General features: G+C 41.5%; 1 protein-coding gene across 1 annotated transcript in view; it reads left to right on the top strand.

Annotated features, from left to right (window-relative positions):
* Positions 1–979: 979 nt before the first annotated feature.
* Positions 980–15,792, top strand: part of LOC134438674 (protein SON-like) — a 21,130-nt gene continuing 6,317 nt past the window's right edge. Inside the window, exons 1-8 of the mRNA XM_063188288.1 lie at positions 980–985; positions 1,131–1,182; positions 2,866–2,999; positions 10,728–10,863; positions 11,513–12,343; positions 13,977–14,294; positions 14,612–14,814; positions 15,586–15,675. Coding sequence (XP_063044358.1) covers positions 980–985; positions 1,131–1,182; positions 2,866–2,999; positions 10,728–10,863; positions 11,513–12,343; positions 13,977–14,294; positions 14,612–14,814; positions 15,586–15,675 — 1,770 coding nt within the window. The remainder of the gene's footprint in view (positions 986–1,130; positions 1,183–2,865; positions 3,000–10,727; positions 10,864–11,512; positions 12,344–13,976; positions 14,295–14,611; positions 14,815–15,585; positions 15,676–15,792) is intronic.

Here is a 15,792-nt window from a genome sequence, read left to right as displayed (position 1 = left end):
AATATGAATCATCATACCATACAAATTGTTCTGGCTTTTTCCCTCACAAAAAATGCACTAATAGCCTGTAGGCCTACATCTTCCATCATAAGAATGCATACAAAAAATCGGGAGTATATAACAACAACACTATCCTTAAGGCTACTGAATTCAAGCTGTTTAATTTAATTCATCGAATTCAAGTTGTCTTCAATTGCTAAAATGCCTGCCTGTTTTGGAGAAGCTTGCAGCAACTGACCGCTGCTAGGGGTAGGGCCTGGCCAAAGTCATATACAGACCACTGGGCAAATGCCCTTTATGCTCTATGCCTAATGTGGTGGATCCAGCATTGACCAGGCTGCCATGGTGCCTTAGGCCTACTGGTAAAATGAATGGAGAATGAATGAATGAATGATTGAATGAATGAATGGATGGATGAATGGATGGATGGATGGATGTGGTCTATCCAAGAGGCTGATGGTGAATAGCAGGCCAACATCTCCAAAGTGAACACAATTTCAAGAGCCACTAAAGCCAAACACTTCACTCTTCTGTGTTGCATAGCAATGTCCAAATGCATTTTAATGATGTAAAATTCAGATGGGTTAACGACATAGAGAGCTCTCCCTGTTGACTGGCGCTGATGTAAGCCTATCGCATCACTGTGCTGCTTCGTGACGTGAAATTGTTTTGTATAAAGCTATGCGCTCATACGCTACGCTCGTTCTTGAAATGCGCTGTCCGGTCCTGCTTTACGTCGCACGTACCCATATAAAGAATTCCAGTCGTATGTGCTGCTGTTTGTTTACGACACACTACTGCTATGTAGATCGGGCTGCAGAGTGTCCATGCCAGGGACAGTGGTGGGAGGACGGCTTGGTAGAGTGTTTTAGCCATCTCTCCTCTTCTGGTCACCACTCCACAATCCTAGTCGGGTGTTTTTTTTGTGCGCGTTTTTTTAATTTTTATTCTGCTCTTTGTTATTATGGCAATACCGCGTATGCAGGTAGGGTGGGTTATCCTACATATTACTTTGAAGGGTGCACAACACTTTTGTTTTCTATTAGCATGCTATGTGATTAGCTCAGCCATTAATAAATTCTACGTAGATTGCGTGCAAATGTTGCACTAATGTGCTCTTTATTCCGCAGAACATGCTATTTATTCTACTAACTTCCTTACTTCGCGCCCCGGAATGCATTGGTAAGCATACAATCCAGCCCTACCGTATTCATAACACGTTAAAATAAAAAGAATAATAATAGTAGTAATAATAATAGTAATAATAATAATAATAATGGTGTAACTGTATTTTGATCCCCATACTAGTTTTCTTTTGGGCCACGGGAGGTCAGTCATTCCACCCAGCTGGACTGAAATCACTGTCCATCAAGACATTTACGGTTCATAGGTTATTTGTTCGATAATCTGATAGAGTGACGTTACCAATGTGATGGCAAGTTAGAAATTGATAGGTTGGTGCTACTTGTGATTAGGTCTGGAACTTCACAAGGAAGCCTAATACATAGGGCCTATGGCATAGACATGTTGACCAGTAGCCTATGTGATGACTGACAGAGTTCAAATAGTTATGCAACGTGTTCTAAAACAATTGGATTTTATTGGTTTACTTTTATTGGTATCCAAGGGTAGATTTGATACATACAATGTATGAATTTGAGCTTCACTGTCAACATAGTATTGATTGAATATAATGTTTGTAATGGCACCTGCATGTGCTCTATGAAAATAGGCTAATGCCCCATTTCTTACAAACTTAGCAAAGCTGGACTTGAGAGGGAAAACAGCAATTTCAATTTATTCAGATATGAAGGAAACGCATTGAATATGCCTACCGTACTCACATTCATGGTTCAGATATAGAAACTATAGCGCTTATTTTAGCAATTGCTGGGCTGCAAATGTTTCAATGTAATTTTAATAATTTCTACCCTTTTCACAACATACAGCACTTTTAAAATGAACCTCATAATGAACAATCATAATGAACAATCGTAATAGGGATCTTCCAATGGTTCATACAACATCCCTAAAACGTCACCAGTGAACATGGAATGTCCCATAGGACCAGTGTCAGAGAAATGCTGTTTCTTCATTATTTCAGAAATAAATGATGTGTACCCTGTTTGCACTATCTCTCCCTTCTTATTGCTCACCAATTCAGGTTACTCTTTGGGTATGTCTGGCTAGCATTAAATTAATTTATCACCTGCCTGTTTCATCAGATCAGTGTCACCAGCGTCCACCTGCCCACTTGTGTTTAGCATCATGCACAGAAAAAATGCAGTGTTCACACTTAGAGTCGATTTAACTTCTACTCTTTGACCAAACAAACTCATATTTTAAATTCTGCTTTTATTCTCTCCAACCTTTATTATCTTATCAGCATTCTTTTCTTGTCTTTGCCACGATTTTGTGCTTGTATCTGCGTATTTTACTGTCGTCTTTTCTTTTCTGTTTTTGTAAAGCACATTGTCCCGCACACCTGTATGAAACGCGCTATGGAAAATAAAATTGCCTTGCCTAGAAGATGTTAAATCGACAGTAGAGTGAAGCTAGAGTCCAAGGCAGAGTTGTATGTACGTAGTACTGAAATTACAACACTAGTAATATGATAGTAGTAATAGTAATATGATTACAGAGTTGGAAACCATGTAATATCATGCCACTAGTGTTGTAATTACGTCTACTTCTACTTAATACGACTCTGGTCTAAGGGTTGATTAACTGCATTCTTTACTGTGTACTCTCACTGCTGTCATCTGTATTTCACCCAATGCAGTCATATTTACATCCCTATCCTTCTCTTCATTGACTACGATGTGGATGTCTGGTCACTCACCTATTGTTTTTTTGGTTTCGCAGCATGGAATGAGGACCAGAAGGTTTTGTGTTCGGGCCAAGATTTCCGAGTGCCCGTCTATTCCAGGTCGAGAATAGTGACCTTCATTCCCAGCTCCCCACCCGGGCCAAAGAGAGTACTGCTGGAGAACAATATTGTAAGATGTGTGAGTGTGTGTGAGAGAGAGACAGACAGAGGCAGAGAGAGTGAGAATGAGAGAGAGAGAGAGAGAGAGAGAGAGAGAGTCAGAGTGAGTCAGAGCGAGTGAGTGGACCCTATCTCTTTCCTTTGCAAATATGTTATTACCTGATTACATTATCTGCTGATCTAACACAGATGATCTGAGACTACTGTGCACTTCAAGGAACTGCTAATGCGGGTTTGTGATTTCGCACAATAGTTTCCTCGTAAAAACCTGCCTGTGTAGTGTAGTTGAGTCGAGCAGAGTGTTGGTGTTGTGTCGTCCTGGTTTGTGTTACCATTACAAACTTTGTTACTGCAGTTCCTGGAGGTGGGTGGAGGTATCAAAAGTGGTTGGTCGTCAGCCCAACAGCAGTATTTACACACATTGATAATAGCAGAGAGAATGTAGGAAGAAAAGGCTATTATCTTTCTGGCTATTGTCCATTCACTGTTGTTATTGTATTGTATGTAATATATCGTTGCTGTCCAGTAGAATTCTTGTATGTCCTTTTTCCTCCGCTAAGGAGTTTATGTTTTTGGTCGCGCGGGTTTGTCTGCCTGTCTGTTTGTCTGTCATTCTGCTAGTTTGTCAGCAGGATAACTCAAAAACTTATGAACAGATTTGGATGAAACTTCATCGAGTTGTTGGAAATGGACAAAGGAACAAGTGATTAAATTTTGGTGGTGATCCGGATCACAAACCGGAACCAGGACTTTTTTAAAAACAATTCTTCACCATTAGTCCATGAGCCAGACCACCGATCGCAATCGAAAGGGTGGGCAAAGTCTTGTTGGTATTTTATTATTGCTATATATGTCCAGTTTATGAATTGGTATGATAACCTTTGCAGAATAGTAGCTTTATCATATTTATCATGCATTTCTTATTTGAACCATTTTACACTAAAAACGCCTAGGCTAATTTGCTAATATCTTGATAAATTGAACATAAAAATGACTGTGAGATAAATATATTTATAGGAAAAGATGTTATACAAAATTCTTGGATAGTTCAAAGGGCACATTACACATATTTCCCACTTAATTTAGTTCAGGCCCCCATTTTCACTGACTTTTCGTTTAAAAATGAGGGTTTATTTCTCAAGAGTGAAAATACTGGTAGATTGGGTAAGAAAAATAAATCTTCTATGCCTCACCACACAATTTTCCCAGTACATTACAATACAGGTGGGTTTTGTATTACAAGTTTTCTTAAAAAATGTTCTTAAAAAAGTTTCATTATCCAAACAAAGTGTACTGTACTTAAATGTAAACTAATTTACAGACACATTTGAATTTGATATGTAGACAAAGACCTATTTGATGAAGCAGAGACTTCACTTTTTACATCAACTAAGGGTGTTTGGAGAGGATAAAGTAACTTTTTGTACCATGCTGTTGTTGAGAGTGTACTACACTATACAATCCAGTGGCATGCACAGACATTTTTGGGGGCAGGTGCTCAAGGTGGGGGCGGGGGCGTGTGGAACTTCCAGTTGCCTTGCTAGGTTAGAGCAGGAGTGGGGAGCCGTTTTCATTCGTGGGCCACTTCAAATTTTATAAAAGGCTGCACTATGAACACAGATCAGGATTTCCCCCGGCAGTTTAGGCCTATATTGAAGGTGGGCAAGTAAAGTCCCAAATCAACAGACTGACCCGCTCTCTACTGAAAGCAGTGGGGGTGAGGGATCACCACACCTTCAAAGCAACATACTGTATGAAGAGTCCAGAGAGCAGGCCAGTAACAGGGAATAACAGATTACATGTTTGACGATTATTAACAATCAAAAAATTGAAGAGTTACATTCCCTTACAGTTACTGCTTCAGTGTCTGGTAATGAAAGTACATTTACTATGTGAAAATAAGTGGTGGTTTCTAGATTCATATGTTATGCTATTCTCAAATTTTGATCATTCCACACATAACCCAGAGAAAACACATAATGTGCATGCGTGTTGGTGTGGCAGTGGTTGTGTGTCTGTGCCTGACAGATGGAGTTGACTCTATGAGCTTTATCTGCTTGCATTTGTCTCCTTCTGCTCAAATATCTACCTTCATCTGGCTGTCCCTGCTGGTAACTCTTATAATATCGTCTTCGGCTGAGTTTCCCAAAAACACTTAAGTAGTAATAAGTAGTACTTAAGTATGAGGCACTCTTTAGACAATATCAGAGATAGACATCAATTCAAGTTTATACAATACCTTTTCTTGTACATGCATTTCTTGTACATGCCCATTCACTAATGTTACCTTTTTCATGAATACTTACCACCAGCATCAAATTCTAAGTATTCATTATGACTGGAAAAATTGCATTTTTCATACATGAAAAGGGGGATCTTCTCCATGGTCCGCCATTTTGAATTTCCAAAAAATAGCCATTTTTAGCTGCAAAAATGACTTTACTTGGACCATACTAGAAAATATTTGTTTAATACTTAGTAAACTTTCATGTAAAGATCAAATTTGGCAGTAGGCAGCCCAATTTCAATAAGCAGCATAGTTGCAGTACCCTTTTTGGCCATTTCCTGCACAGTGTCCCTTTAAGTTCTAGAACCTCCAGCAATTGCATTTGCTCAAATTACTGTAATTGAGTACTTTGATGTGTAACTTGTAGTTTCCAAGGTAGTTATTAAAATGGGTGATTTTATTTTTACTCAAATTACAATTTGGCCTAAGTATTTTACTTACATCTACCTTGCGTACTGAGGAAGGCAAAATTGAAATAAACGGGAAAATCTGTCAGACATGAAGGGAAATTGTGTGTTATTATCATTTACCATAACTTATCTATTTTGGACTAATCTATTGGATTACTATCTAGGGCCCGCCAGCCCCATACCATTAGTCCGACAGCCCACAGATGGTGGGACACAAGAGATTGCAAGCGACTGGCTGAGAATAGTAGAGCACACACCAGGGACTAGATCTGTATTAGTCAAGTGCAGATATGAGTTGACCCCAAAAAAATTCTAACAAAAGGTTTCTCAGTGGTTTCCAGTTGTATCAGATGTACTTAAAAACATACTCAAAGTCTACCAAAATCAAACTTCAGGAAAGGCCTCATTTTCAAGATGGCTGCCACCAGGCCCTTACAAGGACTGCGGCATGAGAATTAACTTGAAATGACAAAGAATAGTGGTGTTTCAAACATGTTTTGACTATGTAATATTGTAATTAGTACATTTGCTTGATAAGTATGTGATTAGGAGTACAATTTAATATAAAACTAATTAATTAGGACTGTGTGGTACTGTACAATTGGTCAAAACAGGGCCACCATGTGTACGCTCAAACCCTTGTGTGTGTGTTCTTCTGTTGTTGTTGTTTGTTCCATTTTTTATTTTTGTTTGTTTAATGTTTTTTCTTATTTTTCTTTTTTTGGACATTTGTTTTTGGACATTTTTATGTATATTCTGCAGCTCATTCCTATTATTTCTTTTTTCTTTCAATGACCTTGAAAAGATGCGCTAGTCATCACATTCTTCCTCCCACTGAGGTTTATTGCAATTGCCAACTTGACATGGTCCACAAGCAGTAGTCCATATGCCTTACAACTGCACCGTTGGGTTGGTACAGTTACAGTGGATCATCTTCATGAGACTATTAGGGGCAGCAGACTTGGTGGTCATAGCTGGCAGGAAGTGGTTGTCCACAAGTTTCCATCCCCAGTTCACTGGATTCAGCTCACCTTCCTTTCCAAGTCATGTCATGACCTGAAAGTAAGTTCTGAGTGAGTGGAATTTGGTGGAACATTCAGTCGGGGGCAGTCGTTCTGGGGTAAGAACAGATTTAGTGGTAACAAGCTTCCTGCTGAAGATGTGGTAACGAAGAGAAGCAAGTGCATCCATACTCTTACCTCCAAACAGCACTGCCATTGCCTTGGACCCATGGTCCTGTATTGTGGTGCTGTCTTGATTTGTCATCAAAAACAAATTGGCACATGACTTGAGGGTAGAGTCCCCATCGACAAGTTTGTGAAAAGCTGTTTGTTTGCCAACACCAAAAATGCGTGATGTTGAATTACCTGTTATCAGAATGGCAATGACCCAAGTCACAATGTATTACTAAAGGCCATTTGCACTGTCATCGTGGAGCAGTACTATGGATGTGAAGTTTTCAGTAACTATTCCAGCGTTGCACTGGTGGAACGGTGTGCGTTAAGGGTCTACAGGAAACACATGGAATCTGTCGCCAAATCAGTTAACTAATTTATGAGCTTCATGCCCATTTTAGACGCCATCTTGAAAATTACACCTTTGTAATATTCAGATTTTGGTATGCTATTAAGGGCACCCTATAGTACACAAAACAGCTAATAGAAAGGTTTTGTTTCAAATACTGTTTCGGAGTAGGGTGTTTTGTCATACACACTCTTATTTTAAGAGCCTGCAGTTGTAATGTTTCTGTAAAAAAATCCTACAAAAACCATCCAATTGTACTTAGAACCACTTATCTATCAAGGTAATATTGTAATTAGAATATTACATGGTCAAAACATGTATAAATAAAACACTTTTCCTGATCATTTCACAGTAATCTTATGTCACACAGTCATCTTACAGTAATTTGAAGGGCCCGGTGGCGGCCATCTTGAAAATGAGGCCTTTCCTGAAGTCAGACGTGAGTAGACTTTTAGTATGTTATTAAGGACACCTAATACTACACAAAACAGCTCAGAAACCTTTTGTTAGAATTTTTTTAGGGTTGGGTGGTGTTTTTCCATAACTGCACTCGACTATATAGCAACGCAGCCTGAAAACAGTTTTTTAGAAGATATACAAGACTTATTATTTATTAACAAAACTTATTCATGAATGTAATCTCACAATAGGGAATTAAATGAAATGCATCAGACTATTTCCTTTGGTAGGCGTCCCAGCCTTTGAAATGGAAGGTCCGAGACCCAAACACAATGAAATCCAGACCCCTAAATTCAGAGTAATGGGCTATTGTATCAATGAGCTGACCCTAGGCCTGCAATTTTGCCACACCAGGGCACACAGAATTTTGCTGTCACGATCGCCAGGTTATTGGAAGATGACTTGTGTAGAGATAGACAGAGGTCACAATTGAAAGACAAACTGAAAACTAACTTTTCCTCAAATTACATTTTTTTTAGTATTTTTTTTACTTTGTCAAGTAGATTTTTAAAGAGGTAATTTTACTTCTACTTTGAGTAGAATCTGAACCAAGTAATGGTATTTCATTATTTTTACTTAATTACATTTTTTAGTATTCTTTCCACCTCTGATAGCCTCCTACTGCAAATGGGCCTGGCGACAGGCCAATTCACTCTTGGCTGAAAACGCTCAACTACATTATAACAACATTGCTAACAATGCAGGAAGTCTTAGGTAACTGATTGAGACTTGGCCATTACCATTTGGTGACAATAAGGTTATATCAGATGGACTGCGTTACGACGTTAAAGCCAGCCGGCCGGAGTGCACCACCTGACACCCGGGGTACACTACGACAGTTTTCTTGAACTACTTTGTACCCAGTGCGAGTATCACTGAGCCATCAGGTTATTTGATAGGGAATATCTTAACATGAAATACACATTATCTAATGTAAGGGGGAAGAGGCTAGGGCTACAATAGAAAAATTATGTAAAGTAAATACAAAAAATAATCATAAAAACACAAAAGGACAGTGCTGGCCGTGGAAAGCTCAGAGCCTTAAAGCTCACGATGAGATCAGAGCTCTTTCAAGCAGTTTTTCATAAGCTGGGACAGGACTTGGAGCTGTCCATGAATGTATTGATGAAGCATTTAGGTGCCAACTCTACATAACATCGACAAATACGTAGAACATAAATACAACCTGCTACCAGTTTTTCTGCACTCAGCATGGAGAGTGTGAATCAAGACAACTTCCACCATGTGAGGACTGCCTCCTCATGCATGCTATGTTTGCCGACTATCAGGCTGGCATTTTGAGAGCAAGTCTTCAGCAGCATCCACAAATCCCAAGCCCACTTGACCATGGCTGGGCCAACTATGAAAATGACCAGCTCACTATACAGTGGATGCGGCAATCTCCAGCCCCTGAGGCAGTGCTACAACTGATGTCTTGCAAATGCAGCCATCAATGTAAACTGTCGGATTGCCAATGTCTGAGAAGTAGCTCAAAATGCACAACCCTCTAAAAACTTCAGACATGCGTATATCAGCATGAAGAGGATAATCATGTTGACATATTTCCAGATGCTTACTGGACTCAGTCAGATCTTGAGGACTGAAATAATGCTCTTTAGTTTATTTTAATATGGTTAATGTGTATTTGTTCATGGTGTTTGTTCATGTTATTCTTGCTGTTGCAGGACAAGTTTAATGAATAAAAATAAAAAAACGATTTAATATGTTGTCATTTTTATCACATTTTGTCATTCATATATTGCTTAGGTGATTCTATTAGGTCTATTGGTATGGTCTAACAACCATTTTAGGGTCTTGATTGAAGGGAAAGCATCCCTGAGGAAATATAAGCACCCTGTGTGGTCAACAAACTGCATAATAACAAATAACAACAATACAGTTTTCACATTTCCGTTTTACTGGTCCACCATTTCAACGCATGATCTTTCACTAACTACCTCTTTGCAATGGTTATCATGCCATATTAATGTACATGGTTGTCACATGTTACTATGTATTAATTCATTATGTTTTTTGGTGTTGCTTTGCTGTTGGGGGAAAAGTAAAAAAGTAAAAAAAATCAAAAACAAAACAAAAACGGATTTCATATGTTATCCTTTTTATCACATTTTGTCCTTCACAAATTGCTGAGGTGATTCTATTAGGCCTATTAGTGTGGTCTAACAACCCATGTAGGGTCTTAATAGAAGGGGAAGCATCCCTGAGGTAATTCAAGCACCCTGTGTGGTCAACAAACTACATAATAGCAAAGAACCACAATACCGATTTTCACATTTCCATTTTACTGGTCCACCATTTCAACGCATGATAACTACCAAAAAGCTACCTGTTTGCAATGGTTATCATGCCAAACTGTTTACTTGAGATGTCCAAGAAGTCAAAAAAACAGCTTAGAACTTGCCCACCCGTTCGATTGCGAGAGGTCAATTTTTGGGTCCAGGCTCAAGGCCTACATTGCTAACCTACAAATGTAGACGGCCCCTAGTGACCGCAAATGGAATTACAGGACAGGGCGAATTTTTGCATTCCAGTTTCTTACTCCACAAAAAGAAGGCAGAAAGACTTCAAATAAAATAGGGTATAACATAGTAAAATGTTCTATCAAACAGCTTCCTTGGCGGAGGTCTGCACTCTCTGAGTGCATTTCTAGTTTACTATATTATATTCGTTCTTCATTCATTATAAAGCATAAATCAGTACTACTGGTCAGTCTCCATGAGTAGAGTTACTTGTGCACAATCCCTGGTGCTGAACAAAAAGATTATGTATTTGTGGAAAAAAGGCTTGCACACTCCTTTGGATTTTTTTCTTCTTTAAGTTATTTTTTCTTCTTTTTATTCATTCATTCAATGGAAAGCATCAGTCTCCATGAGTATACATGTGTGACAAATTATTTAATAACCAACTTTAATCTTGATTTTTAAAAAATTTATTTAGAAAATGGTGATTAAAAAAAATAAAAGTGGAGGTTAAAGGCTTCTGCTGGACAGTGGTGATATGTAATATATTTATGTTTCCAATATATTTCTATGTGTAGGTGAAGGACCCACGGTATGAATGGCTGCGGGACCAGACTCTGCTGGTGAAGGATGTGACACACCGAGATCAGGGACTCTACTCCATCAAATTCTCTCATGGGTTTACCATTGAGACTGTCGAGCTGATTGTGTCAGGTTTGTATACTGTATACATGAAAGTAAAGGCTATATCAACAGTACACCAATGTTTTTATCTTGTTCCTATCGATAGATCTTCCACTAAAGCTGTAAGGTTTTTTTGGGCAGGAATGTGGAGACAGCAGAATGGCTACAAAGCGGTGGTTTTATTGGTTTTGTTGGTTTTATTGGCCTAGGCAGTGCAGAGTCAATTTGAACCACAAGGACCCATCCACATCCCTTAGATATTTGAATGGAGCAATTCCAGATTAATGTTTTCATGTTAGTCTGGCTCGCCAGGCCACCAGTCCATCGTGCCATTGAAGACTGTGTTTCTTCAGTGACATCTGATGATAACTGAAGGTTTGATGCGAGTTTGGAAATGGCTGAAAAAAGTCTGTTCCCAGTTTAAGTGGGAATTGTTGGGAATTGTAACAGGAAAACCAATTGGGGGGAAATGTAGTACTTATAGTTACAGTGGACATTTGCCACACTTTGTATTGAATGAGATTTTGTATCTCATGAATAATGTTTGTGTGTGTGTGTGTATATGTGTGTGTCTGTGTGTGTGTCTCTGTGTGTGTATGTGTGCACACGTGTGTTTGTTTGTGTGTGTTCTGCTCTTTCCTTCTGCATCGTCCTCCATCGTTCACGTCTGGCTCCTCAGAGTGTGTCAGGAAGTTCCACAAAAACTACGGAGAGGCATTCCGGCTGGACATGCCCCCAGACGGGGTAGTGCTGGAGCTGAGCCCCTTAAGTCCCCTTTCATTTTCCAACACACCTCCTTCTCCACACCCCTCACCTTCATCTCCCTCTCTTCCCCTCTCTCTTCCTTCCTCTCCTCCTTCTCCCTCTCTTCCTCTCTCTCGAGCTGCCTCCCCTTCTCTACCTCCCTCAACTACTCTACCTCCCTCACCTTCTCCTTCTCCCTCTCTTCCCCTCTCTCTATCTCCCTCTCCTGCCTCAACTACTCTACCTCCCTCACCTTCTCCTTCTCCCTCTCTTGCCCTCTCTCTATCTCCCTCTCCTGCCTCAACTGCTCTGCCTCCTTCACCTTCTCCATCCCCCTCTCTTCCTCTCTCTCCATCTCCCTCCCTGCCTCCTTCCCCACCTCCCAATTCTGCTCCAGCCTCATCCTCTGTCCCTTCTCTCCCTCTTTCCTTATCTCCCTCTCTGCCCCCCTCCCTACCCCCCAGTTCATCTCAACCCTCATCCCCTCTCTCATCCTCTTCTCCTCCCTCCCCATCCCCCTCTACTACTCCTCCGAACACTTCTTTTCCATCTGCCACTGAACGTCCTCTTGTGCGTGCTGCCCGTTCCCTGGCTCTGCCGTTGGTCCTGTGGGCCCCCGGCCTGCCCCCCCAGAGCCCCTGGGGCAGGGGGAGGATGGAGGGCAGATCCTGGGTGCTGGACAGGGTGACCCCCATGGACCAGGGCAACTACACCGTCAAGGACAGCGACGGCAAGGTGGTGTTGAGGGCCAGCCTCGTAGTAACAGGTGAGACGCTGGGAAAGGCATGACACACGCTCCATTGGAACCTAGTTGGTCCTACAGTCTGCAGATGGAAATCAGCTTGTAAGCTCTTATCTGATAGCCTGGTTCTCACTGACGGTGTGTGTGTAGCTCTGGAGCACCCTGATGGAGAGCTACACACACTTCCGTCTGGTAGCACTGCCATTAACATGCTCCTCTCGAGTAGAAAATGAACGGAGCATTTATTGTATCAACGGCAGCTCGCATTGATGAATCACAGGACATATTATATACTATATTGACTCTTTGGAGTTGAACAGAAAAGGTTTTTTGAGGAATTTGTTGGTGGTGAGTAGCAATAAATGCACCATTTATTTTCTGACTCGAGAACAGAATGCTAACTGCAGTGCTACCAGACGGTAGTTTGTGTACACAAATGCACCATCTGACAAGCAGGCTAATAATATGATGCAGGTCATCTCTTTACTTTTGTAAAGAATGTACTTTGCACATGGTCCCTGTTGAAATGAACCAAATGAACAAACAATATGAACCAAAGAAACGAATTGCTTTGAAACAAAAAAAAACATTTGTTAGATCAAATTTCAATTGCATTTTATAGCGGTTTGTTTTGTCAAGGTCATCAGTCTCCTTGCTTTTCTATAAAATGTACTAATTATTGCAATGCACTGTGCATGTGAAAATACTCTCAATCTCAATACTTCTATGCATAGTAAAAGTCACCACAGCCGTAGTTGAGCATTATCTCCTGATTTTAAAGGTGTATGCCACTATTTTGGGGCTTATTACAGTTAAAATCGTTGGCTGGGGTTTATAAAGGTGGTAAAGTGTCTTATTTTTCATGTTAAGCGTTGTCTTGCTTTAAGACAAGTTAAAAGAGGGAATATGTCGCTAAGCTAGTGAAAGTCAATGTATCCATGTAGCATTGTAGCATGCTACACGGATACATTGACTTTCACTAGCTTAGCGACATATTCCCTCTTTTAACTTGTCTTAAAGCAAGACAACGCTTAACATGAAAAATAAGACACTTTACCACCTTTATAATATAAACCCTGCCCAACGCTTTTAACTGTAATAAGCCCCAAAATAGTGGCATACCCCTTTAAGGAACCAATAACTGATAACTCGAATGTGTCATGTTTCTACTTGCCACATTACCTTAACTCAGTGGTTCTCAAACTTTTTCCATCATTCCTCCCTTCAGAGGGTCTGAATATATCCGAGCCCCCTCCAAACAGCAGTACTCACGCAGACTGATTTGGCGATCGCTGCGCAGAATCAAAGGAAAGGTGACTGGTGGAGATTAAACAAAGAGGGACTGCAGTTGAATGCAGAAGTGTGTGCATTTCCTATGCTATTCAAATTCACAACCATTAATAATATAATGTTGGTGAGGGCTTTAAACTTATTGACTTTTTGGCAAGACAGGAAATCATTTCCTTGGGGGAAAAAACCCAAAATCAGATGTCACACGCCCCCCATGAAATGCCCCCGCGCCCCTCCCACAGGGGGGCTTACGCCCCACTTTGAGAAACACTGCCTTAACTGATGTTAAACCCTGCTTCTCTTCCACCCTCATTGTCCCTCATTCATCCCCTCTCATCCCTCCCTTCCCCCTCATCTCCTTCTGCAGCCCACTGGGCCAACCGCACTGTCTTCTTCAAGGAGTCCCTCTACATTCGTCTGCACGTGCCCCTGGATCAGGCCAAGCTTCACGTCACACCGGCCCCCACCTCCATCGCCTTCTCTGCCTCCTCCCGCTCCCCGTCCGTCCTCCTGCGGGAGGGAGAGATCCTGGAGGAGGGCATGTGGCGCGGCCGCCTGTCGCTGGACTGGAACATTACGGGCCAGTACTTTGTGGTAGTGTCCCTCGGGGAAAGGGACAGCGGGACGTACGAGGTGCGCGACACGGAGGGGAACCTGGTGTCCACGGACATCGTGAGGGTTGTCCGTAAGTCAGCATTTAACGGTGTGAATATCACTGCAGTAAACACAACCAAAACAACTATGATCACTTGTATTGATATTCAGTATCCAAGATATTCACCTCATAGCTTTCCATCATTGCACCTTAACGTATACAGTATGACTTTGCTTTGAAGGTATTCTTTTGCATGAGTTTAAATCATGTACAAGCAGGGCATACAGTAATTAAAATATCTTTTTATCTTTCATTCATTTTCTTTCTTTCTTTCTTTCTTTCTTTCTTTCTTTCTTTCTTTCTTTCTTTCTTTCTTTCTTTCTCGTTTCCCCCCTGTCTCGGTCTAGATAAGCACATGAGGTGGAGGGCGGTGATCAAGTCCATCTCGGTGCCGTCGGGCATGTTTGCGTCGCTGGCGGGCCTCATCCTGTTCCTGAAGAGGTACCCCAGCTGCAAGTCCAGCATGCGCAGCGGCCTCCGTGAACAGCGCCGCCATGCCAACAGCGGCACCGGCACCGGCACCGGCGCCCCGCCCAGGATTTATGTTGAGGTTCGTGAGTGTGTGTGTGTGTGTGTGTGTGTGTGTGTGTGTGTGTGTGTGTGTGTGTGTGTGTGTGTGTGTGTGTCACTTTGCTCGTGTGCATTTGTTCTTATGTACAGGGGTTTATTTGCCTGTGCATGCAGTAGGGTGTGGTAACTAACGTTATGTACATATGCATGCATGTGGTTGTTTGTTTGTGTCTATGGGTGTGTGTGTGTGTGTGTGTGGGGGGGGGGTGTTGTAAAAAAAAAAAGTTTGTGTCTGTAATCTCTGTGTAAAAGGACTTAATCAGAAAATGTTTGTATTCAGTGCATCTGTTAGCGTGTAAGATTGTCACAAAGGGTTGTATTACTGTGCACACAGGCAATACTTTATAACAGGGCATCTCCCTTATTCCCTTTTGTACACCACGTCTGTGATGCAGTAGTCTGGTGTTTTGTTTTGCCTTGATGAGGCACCCATGCTGATGTGCAGGGCCGGATTAAGACGGCCTCAGGCCTCTAGGCTATAGGTTGCGATAGGCCCCCCGCAGAAAAAAAAGAAATCATGACAAAATTATATAAACAGTGTCATAATTCCAAGCTATAAATTAAGAGTGCCAACTATAGAGAGGAGTATTAACAAGAGATTACTTTTTTCAATACTGCTTCTGCAATTCAGCAAAATAGTTTTCCTCCCTTTGTCCAGTCAGGGCCCCTGGCTGGTGGGGGCCCCCTAGGCTGCAGCCATAGCTAGCCTGTGCATTAATCCTGCCCTGCTGATGTGGTGTTTTGCCAACAGGAGTACGGTGAGCCCAGTCTGACACAGTACACCAGCTCTCCCTACAAGGTCAGGACGTCCCAACAATGGAGCCCAGCCCCCTCCCACAGCGTAAGCAACAAGCAGCCGGCCTCTGCTCTGCATGGCCTGGTCTGTGTCTGGTTCTGTCTGTCTGTCTGGGCATCACTTTGTGCTTGCTCAGCTCTTCCCTTTGGGATAGGAGGGGGT

The sequence above is a fragment of the Engraulis encrasicolus genome, chromosome 22 (genome assembly GCF_034702125.1).
Source record: "Engraulis encrasicolus isolate BLACKSEA-1 chromosome 22, IST_EnEncr_1.0, whole genome shotgun sequence".
Classification (NCBI taxonomy): Eukaryota; Metazoa; Chordata; class Actinopteri; order Clupeiformes; family Engraulidae; genus Engraulis; species Engraulis encrasicolus.
The sequence above is the reverse complement of the archived record's forward strand: the minus strand, read 5'-3'. Positions and strand labels throughout refer to the sequence as shown.